This window comes from Muntiacus reevesi, chromosome 1, assembly GCF_963930625.1.
Source record: "Muntiacus reevesi chromosome 1, mMunRee1.1, whole genome shotgun sequence".
Classification (NCBI taxonomy): Eukaryota; Metazoa; Chordata; class Mammalia; order Artiodactyla; family Cervidae; genus Muntiacus; species Muntiacus reevesi.
The window spans coordinates 57,686,735-57,705,046 of record NC_089249.1 but is presented as its reverse complement, the minus strand read 5'-3'; the positions used below and the strand labels follow the sequence as shown (position 1 = coordinate 57,705,046).

The 18,312-nt window shown below is 54.9% G+C and overlaps 1 protein-coding gene across 1 annotated transcript in view; it reads right to left on the bottom strand.

Annotated features, from left to right (window-relative positions):
• MPPED1 (metallophosphoesterase domain containing 1) overlaps positions 1-18,312 on the bottom strand; it is a 77,232-nt gene that overhangs the window by 2,268 nt on the left and 56,652 nt on the right. Inside the window, exons 5-6 of the mRNA XM_065924184.1 lie at positions 2,386-2,501; positions 451-564 (exon numbers count right to left, since the gene is read on the bottom strand). Of these exons, the coding sequence (XP_065780256.1) occupies positions 451-564; positions 2,386-2,501 (230 nt within the window). The remainder of the gene's footprint in view (positions 1-450; positions 565-2,385; positions 2,502-18,312) is intronic.

The window sequence follows — 18,312 nt, the reverse complement described above, 5'->3', positions numbered from 1 at the left end:
GTGGGCTATTTCCCGCTGGCCAGGGAGGAGGGGACCAGGTTCAAGGGAGCCAAGAGGGTCCCTCTGATAAGCCAGTGAGGTGCCCCTCCCCCACCAGCGTGTGATCAAACCAGTCCATTCTAAAGGAAATCAACCCTGAATACTCATTGAAAGGACTGATGCTGAGGCTGAAGCTCCACTACTTTGGACACGTGATGGGAAGAGCCAATTCATTAGAAAAGACACTGATGCTGGGACAGATTGAGGGCAGGAGGAGAAGGGGGTGATGGATGATGATACGGTTGGATGGCATCAACGACTTGATGGACATGACTTTGAGCAAACTCTGGGAGCTAAGTGAAGGACAGGGAGGCCTGGCGCGCTGCAGTCCGTGGGGTCACAAAGAGTCGGACACAGCTGAGCAACTGAACAATAACAACAACCACGTGTGCGGCCCCCGCCCTCGCTGACCTTCGTGGATGTGGCCGAAGACGTGCAGCCGAGGCTGGACGCGCCTCTGCACCGTGTTGAGCAGCTCCACGCAGCCCACCCGCTGCATCTTCTTGGGGACCCAGTCCAGAAAGCCTGGCAGGGGAGAGAGAGGGAGGGCAGTGACGGGATCCAGGCAGACCAGGTCGCAGCTCTGCAGTCGCAGAGACAGGGCGGTCCTGGACCCACCCTGCCCTCCCCAGCCTCGGGGAGGAAGGCCCGGCTCCAGCGTGCACCTCCTGGGGCTTTGCGGCCTCCCCCACCTCCCCCTGTCCCTGCTCCTCCTGCAGGGCCACACAGAGAACACACTTAAAAGAGCCCGAGTGCGCCAGGCAGCACGGGGCGGGACGGGGTAGGGAAGACGGCTCCAGAGCTGAGAGCCTCCAGACCATTCATGCTCAAAGTGGCCTCAAGGCTGGCATCTGTCCATTGCAGAGAGAAGACAACTGAGGCCTGAGAGGGACAGGTGAGGCCCAAGGTGAGCCGGCAGCAGGGAGGAGTCCGGGAGCAGAATTTCCAGGTTGAAAACTTTCTAAACAAGCATCACAAAATCAGGAAAATGCCCTATTCATCCACTGCAGCCTCACGCACGTGCCCGCGTCTGGGTCTGCTCGCACGGCCAGCCTCCCGGAGCCGCCCATATGGTGGAGGCTTATTAGCCTCACATGGCTACACAAACGAAGAGTAATTGATTACTCCAAGCGGACAACGAGGGTTCAGCTCAGCCCCTTCTCTGCTTGGGCGGGAGAAACAGGTTTCTACAACTGCTGGGGAGGGGAAGATGGATCCTGCCACTCAAAGAATCACACAGGCTGCAATGGACCTGACTTAGAGATGAGAGAAAGAGAGAGAGAGAGAGAGAGAAGAGAAGGAGCAAGAGGAGGAGGAAGAGCAGGGGAGAGGCAGGAAGTGGGAGGGAAGTAGGCTTGGAGCAGACTCTTGGGTTTAAGCCCCAGGCTCTGCTACCTGCTGGCTGTGTGACCTTGGACAAGTCACTTAACCTCTCTGTGCCACATTCAACAATTCATTTAACAACTGGGTTGGGCTGAGCACACAGGTAACCTCCAGAGCAGGGGTTGTGTGTTGTGTGTGAAACAGACGTGGTGAGGAAGGAACCCAAAAGATGCTGGTGGGGGAATGGATGGGGAGGCGGAAAGCAGGGAAGGAGGAGAGGGAGCAAGGGAGGGAGAAAACAAGAAACCTGCTCCAGAGCCTCACTACAAGCCACGTGTCATGCCTAGACCATGTCAGGGCCCTGGGCCTCTAGGTTCCCTCCGTTTGGAAATAAGGAACATTTCGTGAGGGTGGAGGGAGGCACCCAAGGGTGCTGGCTGGTCATCTGGCGCACAGAGGTGCTCAGGGCAGCTTCTCCCAGAACAGGTGTCGGAGCGAGGGACTCTGGGCCTGTGCTGGGCCTCCCCTGGCAACCCTTCCCACCTGGGATGACAAGTGGTGATATCAGCTTGGACCGGAGAGGGGGTGTGGGGGCTGGGAGGAAAGCTGCAGGCAGTGCAATCCCAGGCCCTGGGATGGGTGGTCTCCCGGGGTGAGGGGTGCACAGGATGGGGCCTGGTGAGAGTGACCTTGTGGTATTCAGCCCCCAGGACTCAGGTCTCTGGCCCCCTGAGCTCCACGGTGCCACCTGTGTGCAAGGGGCAGCTGAGTCTGACCTCGCCACCTGGCTGTGAGCAGTCCAGGAAGTGACATGTGGAGCCCACAGCACACAGTAGGTGCGCAGGAAATGAGAGCGACAGTGGGGTGACTGGTGCCCCAGCACCACGACTCAGAACAGAGCCCTGCTGCAGCTCCCCTGGACAGGCCCAGCGCCCCCTGGCCCCAGCACCCACACCCTGCATCCTCCCAGCACGAGCAGGCATCCGGGGCCAGGGGCCCAAGGCGGGGGCGGATGAGTCTTACCCAGCGGCGGTCCGTGGGTTATCAAGACGTCCACGCCTTCGGGAATGAGGTTCCATTTCTCGAGCAGCGCTTGGCCACGCGGGAGGTTAAAACCCCAGCCGTAAAACCAGGGCTGCCTGTAGGAGAAGAGCAGGGGGTTCAGAGGGGCCACCGAGAGTGGGGGCGATGAGAGGCAGGCCTCAGTGCACTCGGCCATCAGGGCCAGCCGGATACCCAGGACCTCACACCCAGGAGGTGGTCCACCTGGATGGGGATTCAAGGTGTGAAGTCACCTAGGCTCTTGCCAGGGTAATGACCAGTCTGTTTTTTCTTTTTGGCTGCGTCTCACTCAGGATCTTAGTTTGCAAACTAGGGATTGAACACATACCCCCTGCAGAGGAAGCTCAGACTCTTAACCACTGGCAAACTAGGGAAGCCCCTGGGTGCACCTTTTCCCTCTTGCTTCACTACTAAAAAAATCTTTTTTCTATGATGAACAATATTATTGCGCTGGCATAATATGTTACAAGCAAGCTTTTGGGTCAACAAACAAGCTTTTGGGTCAACCATATATTCATGTAATTTTTTTTAAATGAAAGTTAAAAAAAAAAAAAAACCCAGTTTCTGCCAAAGACCTCTCTTGCTCTAAGCCCTTCTAAGGACATCCAGAGAAGAATACTCTCACCTGTCCCCATGGTGGGAAAATGCTCATCCATCATCCTTCCCACATTTGGGGCCAGTGGAGCCCCCACCAAGAAAGAGAGGGTCCCAGGTGGGAATGCTCGTTCCTGTCTCCACCCTGAAGCTCCCACCAGGGGCTCCACAGTGCTGAGTCCACCCTCAACATCAAGGTCAGGGCCAGGTGGACAGAGACCAATGAACAGAATTCCAACCTGTTGCTCATCCCAGTCCTAGACGGATCAATGCAAGTCATTCCCCATCAATGGGTTCAATGGTGAGCATGTGACCTTGATCCTTCCAGTTGGAGACAACTCCAGAGTTTCCTCCAGTGATGAGATAAAGGAACACTGTCACACGTGCATATCAACCAGTGAGTTTCTTATCTTGGGAGTTGTTGGCACCTATTAATCTGTCCTAAAGGGAGATGGCTGGAACACATGATCCAGGGGAGCAGCTGGATCAAACTGCATCTGACACCCACCACACTTCTGCACTTCTCAGTTACATGGGCCAATAGAAAGCCATTTGAACTGGGTTTTCAATGACAATGAAAGTATCCCAACTAAGAATTAGCTCTTAGGCCTAAGTCATTATAAGATCCCCAAATTAATACAGCCCTTTAGCATCTACAAAGGCACCATCATCACCATCACCATCACCATCATCACCACCAATACCACCACCACCAACACCTTCACCCCATCATCATCACCACCACCACCACCACTACCATCATCATTACTATCATCACCATTGGGGGTCAAATTGTGCCTCCCCCAAAATATTCATATATGAGGAAGCATGAACCCAATACTTGTGAATGTGACCTTATTTAGAAGTAGGGCCTTTGCAGACATAATCAAGGTGAGGTCATACCTGATTAGAGCGGTTCTAATCCAGTGACTGGTGTCCTCAGAAAACACAGAGACACACAGCGGCAAAGGCCATGTGATGATGGCTACACAGACTGGAGTGATGTGTCTACCAGTCACGGAATCCCCAGGCTTCCAGCAACCACCAGAAGCTGGGAGAGTGGCAGGGAACAGATCCTCCCTCAGTCCCGTCTGCAAGAACTAACCTTGATGACACCTTGATTTCAGACCTCCAATCTCCAGAATTGTGCAGAATCGACTCCTGCTGTTTTAAGCTTTGTGGTTTGTGATAATTAGTTCTGCAGCCCTAGGAAACTAATATAATCATCATCACCACCATCACCTCCTCACCAGCCACCCTAGGGACCTTCAGACCTGCAGCAAGGTGGGCAGACAGGTCTTTTTCTTCCTGTTTTATGAATGAGGAGGCTGAGGGCCACGGAATAGAAAGCAAAAATTGTCACCGGCATTGCCTGCATACCTACTTTTCGCCAGGTGCCAGTTAATCCTAAAGGAAATCAACCTTGAATATTCATTGGGAGGACTGATGCTGAAGCTGAAGCTCCAATACTTTGGCCACCTGATGCAAACAGTTAACTCATTGGAAAAGACCCTAATGCTGAGAAAGACTGAGTGCAGGAGGAGAATGGGACGACAGAGGATGAGATGGTTGGATAGCACCATCAACTCAGTGAACATGAATTTGAGCAGACTCCAGGAGATAGTGAAGGACAGGGAAGCCTGGCATGCTGCAGTCCATGGGGTCAAAAATGACTTAGTGACTGAACAACAATCTGATTACATTACAGGAAAGGCTTCATCTAACTCTTACAAGAAGCCAGTGAATTAAGAGCTAGGATTATTCCCATTTTTCAGATGAGGAAGCAGAGGCTCAGAAAAGTGAGCTGGCTCAGGGATCTGGGCCCAGCTGCAAAGACTTCCAGGTTGGGTACCTCCCCACCATTTGCCAACATACTCTACACAAGTTGGTCGTGGGGCTGGCTTTCATATTCAAAGCCTCTTCTGTGCCCAGAGCTGCCACTAAAATCCCCCCATGGCCCATGAGCACCCCCAGGGGAGGCGGACAGCCCTGGCTATTGACCCACTGCCTCTGCCTTATTGGCAGCCGTCCAGTGCACCTCTATGGAACCCTGGGGGTTCCATGGAGCAGCATTTGAGAACTGATTTAGTCCCACCATGGTAGGTTCTGGACAAGACTGAGGTTCAGCAGGAGAGGAAGGGAGGTCCCCAGGGTCACACGGTGGTCAGTGTAGAAGTCATTCTGGAACCCAGCTCTGACCCCTGCTTCCTGCAGCCTTTGAGCCTGCAGTGTCGAATCCTGGAACGAGGGCTTGTGAAGGAGGAAGATGACTGGCCACACTGGCCATCTGGGGGCAAAGGTCCCCCATTTCAGACACTTGTGGGATTCCCCTCAGCTGCCAGCTTTTGCTCACCCGTGACCCCCGCCTGGAACACTGGGTCCCTCCCTTCCTCTTGCCTGCCCCCTCCCACACCACGTTTCTCCTTCAAAGCCCTGTCTCTTCCTCTTCCTTCTCACCCTGAATGCCCAGCACCGGCCCGGAGGAGGGTCAGATGTTGGTTTAACAACCAGTGTTGAGAGAGAGAGGCTGGATGAATAAGCCTGGGGACAGGATGTCAAACAGGACTCTTTCTGTTGTCTTGGGATTGCAGCCAAAACCTCAAGGCTAGACATGATCCTCCATTTGGAATGAAAGCCCCCAGGTACCACCCAGAAAAATTTACTACTAAGAGCAAGCAACACGCGCCAAGCTACCATCTCCCCAAGCCCCCACCAGGCTAAGTTTTGATCTTGAGACTTATGGCTCCTGCCTTGTTCTTGGGGGTGGGGATGGGGTTCCTGGACACCCAGCCATGAATGGGTGGCAGAGGAATCACCTGTACAGGTAGGGATCTGGGGATCTGCCCTCAGGGCCCGTGAGAGAGAAATAGACAGTAAAGGGCAGGCACAGAGAGCTGTCTGCACCCCCAGGTCTGGGCTGTCCCAAGAGATCCCCAACCACAGGACGCGCGGTCCGTGTGATGAGGCTGGGGAAGGCAGTGAGGTGGGCAGCACGGGGACAGTCCCCCAGAAGGTGCCTCCTCCCTCAGGCACACCTGACCCAGGCCTGCCTTAGCACGTCTGCAGAAAGCTGAGGGTTCTCTGCAGAAAAACACCCCCTCCCTGACACACACACAATTTTACACCCAACTTGGAGGGAATCTTGGGATCAGACAGACCTGGGTTAGAATGGGTCCACCTCTAATTACCTACGTGACCTTGGGCAAGTGGCTTAATGTCTCTATGCCTCAATTATCCCACCTGTAAAATGGGCATAATAACAATAGCATTTGCCTCAATACGGCTTTGAAAACAATTAATCCATGTAAAGTCCTTACAATAGTGCCTGGTCCAATGCTTTTCAACTGCCATCATCTCCATCACCATCATCATCACCACCATCATAACCATCATCACACCATCATCATCATCACCATCACAATCTCTATCATGAAAAACCCCCTCTGAAACCACTCATGGAACCTAGATGAAAAACCTTTAGCCTAGGGTAGGGCTTTTCAAACTGCATTTGGAAGGGTCAAACCACATTTTTAAAAAAAAATAGAAAAGGAAAAAAAGAATAGAAAACATCAGAGTGCGGCATAGCAGGGAGGGACACTTCAGTTAAATATATTTATATTTAAATAGACACCCACAGAAGGGTGTACTGAGTCACAACGTAAAAAAGACAAGTGCTTTTCCTACCACAGTTTCTGGTCAAAAACAGTTGACAGCCCTAACATACAGCTCATAGCTCTGCCATCCTGAAGTCCTCAGACTCTGGGCACCCTCGAAACCCCACTCTGGCTGAGCCGGGGCGGGGTCCCTGCCGGGGAGGCTGCAGCAGCCTGGAAACTGCTCCGAAAGCCAAGCCGGGTGGTCCCCTGGAAGCCCGGAGCCCGTCAGCTTACAGGAAAAGGAGCAACGCCCCTCTGGTGCTGCCTTGCAAACACAGCATCCATTTTTCAAAAACCCTAATCAAATATTTACAAGAGGGGAACGAGGCCTCATCAGCATGGAGAGAAGACGTCTGCTCATTCCCATGAGTCGCGGCAGGAGCGGCTCTTTAGAAAAGACACTCAGCAACATATCAGAGACCCCACAGGCCCCCCGGGAGCCCACCCACATGAGTCCCTGCCTACTCCACCTTCCCTTCCAGCGCCACCGAGCCTGCGTCTGAGGGTGGCATTTCCCCAGAGACGGTTCTTGGAAACACGTGCCCTCATAATCCTGGGAAGCTGGCATCCACCCCACCCCCAGGGATGCCCAAGAGGTTTGATCAAGGGCACCCAAGTTGGCATCAGACACCCCGCCTCTGCCCCTGGGCGGGACGCTCCCAGACTGTGTGTGTATATAAACCGGGATAAGGACGCCTGTGCCCCAGATCTTACCCATTAGAGGGGCTCCTTCCTGCTCGACGCTGTGCCCCACTGGCTGTCACAGAGGGCAGGGAGAGAGGGTGAGTGGGAGGATGTTTAAGAGATCGAAAGTACCACCACCACGAAAACACACCTCCAGGTATCCAGGGCCTCTGTCACTGGGAAAGGGAGAAGTTCTGGCCTTGACTGAAATTTGGGGAGAGTACAGAGTCAAGTCATGCACGGGACCGTCCAGAGGAGACGTTCCTCAGGCGGTCTGTAGGCTGTTAGTGGGACTTTCCCGAGGGAGGCCAGAAGCGGGGGCCAGGGCAGCAGGAGAGGCCAACTCTTCAGGGTGACCACACCCCCCACGGCCCGGAAAAGTCACGCGTACGTGACATCCATCCAGGTTTGTGCCGTGGGAAGAGAAGCCGAAGGTCAGGGGGTGGCGCTTGCCCTTCCTGACGGTGAAGTTGGCCCAAATTCCCCCGGCATCCTCGTTTGATCATTTGACCCCCTCTCCTGGTCCAGTGGGGCCTTTTGGGGCCAGAGGTGAAGTTCAAGGCTGCCCGGGGTTCCAGACAGAGGACAAGGCAGGCAGGGGCTCTTGGGGACTGTCATCCAAGCAGCCAAGCTCTAGCGTCCCCTACCCACCCTGGGGGCAGCCATGGTCTGAGACCCACGAGTGTGCCTGAGACCCTGGCACTGCCGGGACCATGGTTCCCGGCACCAATACAGCTGGGGTCTCGCCCAGACCCACAGCCTGGCTGCCCCAAGGGCCAAGAGCCCTGATGACCGCCCACCGTCCGGGACACATCACAGACCCCCCAAGGAGCTCGGGCGGATCAGAATTCCGACTGAGCGATGGCAGGCAGCTTTATGTCCTGAATTTCTGCCTTTCTGTTCTAAAGTAACCATTGGAATAATTTTCTTACAGAATGATAGTTGCCATGACAACCAGAGCAAATTTTCCTTTTCTGAAACAGATGTCTCATTTAGTTGAAAATTAGAATGTGAACAAACCCATGGGAAAAATTAATTCAAACTTTAACAGAGCGCTGAATACAATGTAATCTCTCAGAGGTTAACCCCTTAACAGCTTTTTTGTGTGCTTATGGTAACCTTCGAATCCCATCTAATTAGGCCCGCTTAGCCAATATAAATGACCTCCTCGTGGCCATCATGGAAATCATTAAACGGTTTCCCCCGAAGTGTGAATTCCGGGTTCCCTAACAGCAGGCGGGAGGGAGGCAATACTTGTCTGTAGAAAACAGCCTGCCCTGCTCTGGTTTTACCATCTCCCCAGGGAAGGCGCACGCCCCTGGGAAGGGGGTGTACCAGAGACCATTTAATCAGCCACCTCATCTCCCGGGGATGCTGGGGTTTGCAGCAGAGGAGGTCTGGGGTGCCCTGGGTATAGCTGGGTCCAGCGGTACACCCAGACCAGGACGCAATGCCTGAGAGCAGAGGGCAGGGGAGGGGGGCTCCCTCACTGGAGGATGCCAAGAGGTCACTGCGGGGACACTCAGAGAGGCCGAGCTCCAAAGACTCTCCACGAGCCCCCAGTCCTCACACCCATCCCGGGACGCAACTGCCATCACGGCCTCATTTCACAGACGCAAAAGTCTGAGGTTCAGAGAGGTTCTGAGATTTGCCCAAGGTTACCTGGGAACCAAGAGGCACAGCTAGGACTCCAGTCCAGACTGCGGGCTCCAGAGCTGGGCGCTCCGCCTCCATCCCAGAGCGATGCCCAGGAATCCTGCCCGTCTGCCTCAGCGGACCCCACTTCCCCAGCCATGTTCACACCTTAGCTCAGTCAGTCCTCAGGACAAAGCTGTCAGGAGGCCCCCACTTTAGAGATGAGGCGACAATGCCACAGAGAGGTCAAGCGCTGCATCTGAGCACACACAGGAGGCTAGAGGGACCCGGTCCAGGGTTTCTGGCTCCTGCATCCTCTGCCCAGTGGGCCACTGACCCAAAGAGGATCCCGCTGGGGTGGCCGGGCCCCTGGTTCTCCTTCTTCCATGATGACTGTCTGCCTGTCCCTCTGAGCAACGCTTGAATGTCCCCTGTCTGCTCCCCTTCTCTGAGCCTGGCTGCAGAGAGAGGACACGCCTCTCATACACCCTGTGACTTCTATTCCCGAACCTTCCATGGCTCCCCATCACCTCCAGGGCAAGCCTGGACTGCATGGCCTGGCACACAGAGCCCCTGGGCTTTGCTCCAGCCTACATTCCGGACCGTCCAGCTCAGACTCCCCAGTGAGCTCACCAGCCACCAGCCACAACGATCCTCTGCTTCCTTAACCCAGCCCAGCCTCTCCCCACCTCCAGGTTTTGGCTCATACTGTTCCAGCCATCTGCAATGCCCTTCCCAGCCTCTCCTTGGAGCCCATGACCTGTGATTTATTAAGACCTGAGTCAAAGGCCACCTCCTCCAGGAAGCTTTCTCTGATCACCTCCATCCCCAAGCACAGGTAACTTACCCTTCCTGCTCTGAGTATGCTTGCACTGGCTCCTTCAGGGCAGGCCCAGGTCAATCATCCCTGAGTCCTTCCTGCCCAAAAGATGGCTGGATCTAGGTGGATATCAGGGAGGGCTTGCACCAGGTGTGCGTGAATGAATGATGGAATGAACTGACAGGTGCTCTACCTGGCAGGTAGGCAGATGGGAAGAACTAAACATGAACCCTCTCCTCCCCGCACCCTCCCGACAGGATCCTCCCCAGAGCCCCTGGAAGTCCTGAAGCCCCGAGACTCCCCACCAGGACCAGAAACAGAACTCTCACCATCTGCTGAGCTTCCCATTCTCCTTCCTGCTGCCACGACCTGACCAGGGGGAACTGTGTGCCCATTTCACAGATGGGGCCTCAGAGGCAATGCTCACATCTTTGGCTCCTCCCAACTCCCCTCCCTCGGGAGACCGTCCCTGCCTCCCCAGGCAGCCCGTTCCCCAGGTGAGGACCGGGGCGGCTGCCTTGCAGATGGAAGGGAAGAACCGCTCACAGTGCCCGCCACCACAGGACAGACAGCTTCCACTTCCGCCTCTCCTCCTACAGGAGGAAGGCTGCCATGTGCACTGGGCAGAGGCCGCCCCTAAGCTCAGACAAGCCTGACGAGAAAGACAAGCTCAGACAAGACGAGTGGACCAGGTCCGCTCCATGCCCAGCACACATCCTGATCCTCATCTATCCTTCCTGCCCCAGCACCCTCTCCCCCAAAGGCCCGGTTTTCTGGGGCCACTTCCAGGGAGCCGGCCGTGGCCCCTGCCTCTCAGGCAAGGATGACACCGGTCACTGGTCCACGTGCGTCCCGGGAGCCTCTTGGCACCCCGGCGAGTCTGTGCTCCATCCGCAGCAAGGGGAGACCGAGGCTCAGAGGGGGTGATGTGTCCGGGTCCCCCAGCCAGTTCCCGCTGACTCCTCATCCCACAGGTGCCCCGGTCTCCTGAGGAGGTCCTGACTCTGAGGGAGACAGGCATGCCTGGCTCCTTCTCTGCATCTCCTGGGCTGGCGAGTCGAGGGGCCTGGGGGAGACGCTGCCACCCACCCTGCGGTGGGGCCAGCGGGAGTGGGCCTGTCAGTCACAATCTGCACCCGGCGCCCACTTATGGCAAGTCAGCAGCAAGGTGAGTGGAACCCAAAATGGGGTCCTTTGTCATTGCTAATTAATTTCCCCCACCCTTCCACGCTCAGAGTCATTCATCTTCTGTTTGGCTGGGACTCTGCAGTGGGGAGAAGGCAGACAACACGTTCAAACATTAATCTCGTGTAGAAGAGTGTGTGTGTGTGTGTTAAGGGGCCCTTCTGTAAAGAAAACAATGTGAAATCAGGAAAGATAAGGACAGGAAAGGAGGAGCAGAAGAGAGTCCCATGTGTGAGAGGAGAGAGCATCTGTGTGCAGAAGTGTGTGTGTGAGAAGACGGAACGCACATGTGTGAGAAAAAGCGTATGGGAGAGGGAAACAGTGTGTGCATGTGTGTCTGTACTGCATGTGTAGTGTGAGGGCCCTGTGTGTGTGTACATATGCGTGCGTGCACATGTGGTGTGGGGACTCTGTGCGTGTGCATGTGTGTGTGCATGTGTGAGAGAAATTGTATGGGAGAGAGAGACAGTGTGTGCATGTGTGTGTCTGTACTACATGTGTGGTGTGAGGACTCTGTGTGTATACAGCAGTGTGTTTATGTACATATGTGTGTGCCACGCATGTGTGGCGTGGGGGCTCTGTGTGCGTGTACATGTATGTGTGCACATGTGTGAGAGAAAGCATATGGGAGAGAGAGTGTGTACATGTGCGTGTCTGCACTGTATGTGTGGTGCGAGGGCTCTGTGTGTATATGTGTACTTATGTGTATGCATGTGTATTGCATGTGTGGTGTGAGGGCTGTGTGTGTGTACAGCTGTGTGTATGTGTGTGTGCATATGTGCATTGTGGTGTGGGGGCTCTGTGTGTGTACATGTATGTGTGCATGTGTGGTGTGGTGTGCATGTGTGCTGCATGTGCGGGGCGGGGGTCCTGTGTATCTGTGTGTGTTAGTGTGTGTGTGGGTATTGCCTGTGTGGTGTGAGGGCTCTGTGTGTGTATAGCTGTGTGTCTGCACATGTGTGTGTGCACGTGTGCATGTGTATTGCATGTGTGGTGTGAGGGCTCTGTGTGTGTACATATGTGTGCACATGTGCATGTGGTGTGGTGTGCATGTGTGCTGCATGTGCAGTGTGGGGGTCCTGTGTGTGGATATGAGTGTGTGTGTGGGTGTGCGTGGGTATTGCATGTGTGGTGTGAGGGCTCTGTGTGTGTATAGTTGTGTGTTTGCATATGTGTGTGTGCACGTGTGCATGTGTATTGCCTGTGTGGGGTGAGGGCTCTGTGTGTCTGCACACATGTGTGTGCACATGTGCATGTGTATTGCATGTGTGGGCTGTGGACTCTGTGTGTGTGTGGCTGCGTGTGTGTACATGTGTGTGCACATGTGCCTGTGTTGTGTGGTGTGCATGTGTGCTGCATGTGCGGGGCGGGGGTCCTGTGTGTGTGTGAGTGTGTGCATGTGTGCGCATGCACCCAGAGGCAGCACACAGCGTGGGCCAGAAGGTGAGGAATTTCTTCCTCCAGCCAAACTTCTCCATCAGGACCTCCCCGCTGGCTCAGCGGCAAAGACTCTGCCTGTCAATGCAGGAGACACAGGTTCAATCCCTGAGCCAGGAAGACCCCACATGCCCCGGAGCAACCAAGCCCCCGCATCACAGCTACTGAGCCTGTGCTCTGGAGCTCACAACCCACACCGCGGAGCCACGTGCCCCAACGCCTGAGTCCGCGCGCCCCGGAGCCCGTGCTCTGCCACGAGAAGCCACCTCAAAGGGAAGGCCACGCGCTGCGGTTCGGGAGCCCCCCTGCTCTCTGCAGCTAGGGAAAAGCCCACGCGGCAACAAAGACCCAGCACAGCCAAATAAATAAAAGTTATTCTAAAAAATTCACCGACCGCCAGTGGTGTATAAGGCTGACAAGTCTAAGATCCGGCGGAGGAAGGAGAGGGAACTGACCGCTGGCGGAGGACACTGCTCGTCCCTGGGGGACCCTCCCAAGCCCATCACGTTGCCATCACAGGACTGACCGAGGGGGCACTCGGGGACACCAGGGTTCAGGTGGGGCTCGTGGTCAGCCCGAGGGCAGGCTTCCCAGCCTCCCTTGCACAGACACGGGCTGTTCCCAGCTTGATTTGGGCTCCAGGCAGGGGTGAGAGGGGTGAACCCAAGTTCTGTGATGCTCCAACCAGAAGCTCCCGGGGCCTCACTCGGGGCACCGGGGCAGAGCCCCGGGACGGGGTTCTGGAGCACTTACCACTGACAGGGTCAGGAACCTGGGACCCCGAAGGCCAGCCCCGACTGGTTCAGCAGCCCAACAGGGACTGCGGTAAGGATGTGCCAGAAGACAGGCTGGGAAGCCACAGCTGATGAAGCAGGTCAAGGCTGGCCACCCCCGGAGCCGCCCAAGTCCAGTTGCTGCCTATGGCTGAGATCCTGGACCTGTCGTTTGACTCCCCCACGCCTCGCCTCACCCTGCCCCCTTCAAAACAGGGGTAAGAACAGTTCTGCCTTGTCCTGTGGGGAGTGGCTGGCAGAGTGAAGGGACTGTGGAGCAGCTCTTGGGAAGTCTGTGGAATGCAGATTGCAGGTACTGAAGGGGACTAAGAGCCTTGGCCTCTCTTGTCTCAATAGACCAAGCCCACGGCCCATGCTGAAACCGTCTAGAAATGCAGGATGGAGTGTAACAAGCGCGGCTTAAATGCCCCGGGACCTCCAGCCTCTGAAGCCAGGAATGTGGGCCTTCATGGCCGTGAGGCAGCGGGCGGAGGTTAGTTGGGGCTGTGACCGCAAAGCTGGCCCTGAGAAGGCTTCTGGGAAAAGCAGACGCCTCCCCCAGGAAGAGGACGCCTCCCCTGGACCCCTGACCCAGGCTTCCCCGGGTGGTGAACCTACAGGCCCCCAAAGCTCTAGGCCAGGTGAGGACTAGAAAGCAATCCCTGGCTGTGTGCACCCCCCAGGCTTCCCAGGATCCCCCAGTAGAGCCTTGCAGAACATAAGTGTGCCCAGTCATGTCCGACTCTTTGAGGCCCCGTGGACTGTAGCCCCACCAGGCTCCTCTGTCCATGGGATCCTCCAGGCAAGAACACTGGAGTGGGTTGCCATGCCCTCCTCCAGGGGATCTTCCCGACCCAAGGATTGAACCCACATCTCCTGCATTACAGCGGATTCTCTACAGCTGAGCCACCTGGGAAGCCAGAACATGAGCAGGCAATCTCAAATTATAACACCCCAAACGCCTTGGAGAATTACTGCAGAGCCTGAAAAATCAGTATTTTTTTTTTTTTTTTTTTTTAAGATTTAAAAGATTTTCTTAATAGCAAAAGAGCAAAGGGTTATAGGCGCCTGGAGTCGAGTCCCAGACCCAGTCACTCCTCACTCCGAGCCAGGAGGACCGAAGGTCAGGAGCCCAGCAAGGGGGGCGGCAGTCCACACTGGCCTCACTGTGGTCGCCCACCGGCCTCTGGCCCGCAGGGGCACTGCGGGCTGCCTCGGGTCCCCCCGCAACCCGGGATCCTGCCCCACTGACCCAGCCTTCCCAGGACTTTGACCACATGCTGGTAAGAGGTGTTGAGAAGCAAGGGAAAAGTTAGGAGCTCATAATTTCATCCTCTATTCTTTTGTCTCTAAAACATGTATTTCATCAAGTCCTTTAGAAAGCATTTTATTTTAGCGACCTCTCTGTCCTCAGTTCTGGGCAGGGCTTCTGCCCTTCCATTCAGGCCCAGCTGGAGTCTCAGTTACTGTGGGACCTTCAGCCAGTCACATGACCTTGTGGGCCTCAGTCTTCTCAGCTGTAAAATGGGGACAAGGGTCAGACCTCCTCCTGGTGGTGAAGATTTGAGCTCAAAGTATAAAGCCTCTGGTCAGCTCAGTGGTGTCAACAGTAACGATGTTACTGTCTCATCAGCACCTCTGGGGCTCAGGTTTTAAATTCCCTGGCAGCTGAGTTCCTGTCCGTCCACCCCACCCTGCAGCGGGCCTTCTCCGTGCACCCTGAAGGGGGAGCTCAGACTGTAGTCCACCGCCAGCCTCGCCCAGGGCCACACAGGCTGTTCGCAGACAACCTCCCCCAGCCCCCACTCTGGGCAGTCGAGGCAGTAGCTGGAAAGGTTTGGGGGGTGGGTGGGACCACTGTGTGTTGAACGACTAGTGAGTGCCAAGCATCTTACGCAAAAGATTTGAATCCTAAGAACACCCCTGTACAAGGGGACTGCCCACTGTCATTTCACAGAAGCCAAGGCCTGACCCAAGATCACCGCTCATGCTGGCTGTTTGCAGACCGCTGGACCCTCAGTCTCCCAGCTGCCCCCAGGCCCTGCCCTGCCCACAGGCGGCCAGGCCTCCAAGTTACTGAGCAGGATCCCAGCCCAGACGCCCAGCAGCGGCCCGGCCGCCACTTCTCAAAGTTTCCTGTCTCAGCAGGTTTAGATGCCTTCTTTCAAAATACCAGAAGTAATTAGACCAGATGGACTAGCTGCGTGCCAACTTCACCCCCCTCTCTCCTTTAAAAAAAAAAAAAATCAAGGCCGTTTTCAGTTAAATGAGAACAAAAAATGCATCCAAAGCCCATAAATGAATACGGTATGTATACGGAATTTTTTTTTTTTAACACTTAGGATTTTGTAACAGCTGAGTTCTTCTTCTTCTGCGCTTGGTTCCCGCCGCCTTCCTCTAAGCTGCTCTGGGCCAAGGCTCAGTGCCCGGTACCCAGTCTGCATCTGAAGAGACCAGAGATGACTTCTAGAAAGTCACGGTGCCCCGGGAGGGTGGCCGCACAAGCCTGGGGCTCCCAGGGAGACCTCCATCCCTCCCATACCGGGCTGGACGGGGCATGTGGTGATATGACCACCCCGTGGAAGACAGGTCCCTGCTTTCCTGGAGCCTCGACTATTCTGGTCGGGAAGAGACTTGAAAGGAATCGGTGGCCAGGGTAATTAAGACAGTGTGGTCCTGGAGCTAAGTGGACTGAAGGGGCAGGACACAGCCCAGACGCAGCTCCCCATGTGTCAGCTGAGAAGGGCACATGGAGCCGCCAGGAAGGATGACCTCCGGATGAACGCCGGGCCATGCAGAAAATCCCCGAGCGGGATCCCTACCTCACACCATCAGCGCAATCACAGCCGGTGGCGCTAACACCTGAACAGAAACAGCAAAACCGGGACGATCTCAGATAATGTGGAAACATATTCATGACTTCAAGGGAGGGCTTTCTTAAACAGGACACAGAAAGCACTTCCCACAAAGAAAATCACAGACCTGTGACTGGTTAGGCTGCTTCCCTGGTGGCTCAGATGGTAAAGCGTCTGCCTGCAATGCGGGAGACCCAGGTTCCATCCCTGGGTCGGGAAGATCCCCTGGAGAAGGAAATGGCAACCCACTCCAGTACTCTTGCCTGGACAATCCCATGGACGGAGAAGCCTGGTAGGCTACAGTCCATGGGGTCGCAGAGAGTCAGACACAACTGAGCGACTTCACTTTGCACCAAAATTAAGACCTTCTGGTCATGGCAACCCACTCCTGTATTCTTGCCTGGAGAATCCCATGGGCAGAGGAGCCTGGCAGGCCATGGTCCATGGGGTCGCAGAGTCGGACACGACTGATGTGACTGAACACACACGGTCATCTGAGTCTGCTAGGAGAGGGAAGAGGCAGGTCATGGGGGAGGAAATGCCTCTTGAGACATTACATGTGATGACGGGCTTGCCTTCCGAATAAAGAATCTCTATGAAAAAATACATAAAGGGCAGACAACCCAATTACTTTTTTAAAGGGGCAAAAGACCTGAGCCCATCACAAAAGAAGAAAGCTAAGTGGCCAAGATTCTCAACCTCATGAGTCATCAAGGGAACGCAAGTGAAATCCACATCGTGATCCCTACCCAGCCACCAGATGGATACAACTTACAAGTCTCACAAAGACAAAGTGGTTGAAGGGAGGTGAGACAAGTTACTGCTGACCTCTTGGCCTCTGCTGAAGAGCTGTGCAGTGGATCTGACCACTTCATTCCTAGGGGTCCGTGTGGTGGGGGGGGCACCCTCATTCAAAAGTATATCTCTCTGTGCACTAAGGTACATGTAGGATGTTCACAGGAACATTATTTATAATGGGCCTATTTGTAGAACGGATAAATAAGTCATGAAATATGCATACGATGAAATCCTACACAGCAATGAAAAAAGACCCAAGCGCAACTGCACATGATGACATGGAGGAATCTTAAAAATACAATATTGAGTGAAAAAAGCAGGCATGGTGCATACAACACAGGAGCCCACTTTTACAGCATTCAAAAAACAAGCAGAACCCAACTATCTCAGGATTCGGGTGGCCAGACCATCTCCCCGTTAAATTTGAATTTCAGGCAAACAATATATAGGATTTTTAGTGTAAGCACATTTTTGTAAGTTCAGATGGCAAAGAATCTGCCTGCAATGCAGGAGACCTGGGCTCGTTTCCTGGGTCAGGAAGATCCCCTGCAGAAGGGCATGGCTACCCACTCCAGTATTCTTACCACAGACAGAGGAGCCTGGTGGGCTACAGCCCACGGCATCTCAAAGAGTCAGACATGACTGAGCAAAAACACTTTCAGTTTTCACTTTCAAAATATTGGAGAGGACATACTCAAGTTAAAAAGTTATTCTCTCTCTGCCTCTGACCATCCTGCAAAGTGGGGTTGCTAATGCTGCCCTGTCATGGGGGGAAGAGCCAGGCTGGATCCATTCTTGGGGCCCCTCCTCCGCAGGGGGCCAGGCACCCCATGGCCACTGTGGGCCTCCGAGTGTGTGTCTGACAAGAACTGGAACCGCTCAAGTCAGACCCACTGGTCTCCCAAGCAGAGCATCTCCGGGTGGTAGTACTTAAAGGAAAGGCCAGTCGTGATAACTGTGAGTTCTCAATATTAAGGCCAGCCTGGTCCCCCTCCTGACCTCCCAAGTCTAGCACCAAAAGGACCTCCCCAGGAGCTGGCCCATGCCTCCCTCCACTTACAGGGCATCACCAGCCTCAGGAAGAGAAATGGTGGCCCTCTAGGAAGGGGAGAGGTAGAGAGGACACCCAGGCCCAGCCCAGCGTATCTCTGCTTGCATGCCCCTTGTAGCAGGCAGCTCACCACTCAGCAAAGCCACACTGCCTCTCCTCTGGGCTCCCACCTGTGCGATAAACATCCCACACTGGTGAGAACCAGCCTCTTGTTCCTGCTCTGCTTCCTCAGACAACACAGACTAGGTCTGCCCCTCGGCCCGGGGCAGCTTTGCCCACACACCCCAGATGCCATCGATATTAGGCTACCCAGGGCTATCAGTTTATTTGATCCCTGATCCCTGCCTGCTGGCGTTATGATGCTGCTAAAGTCGCCTGTCTTCCACATGCTAGTCAATAT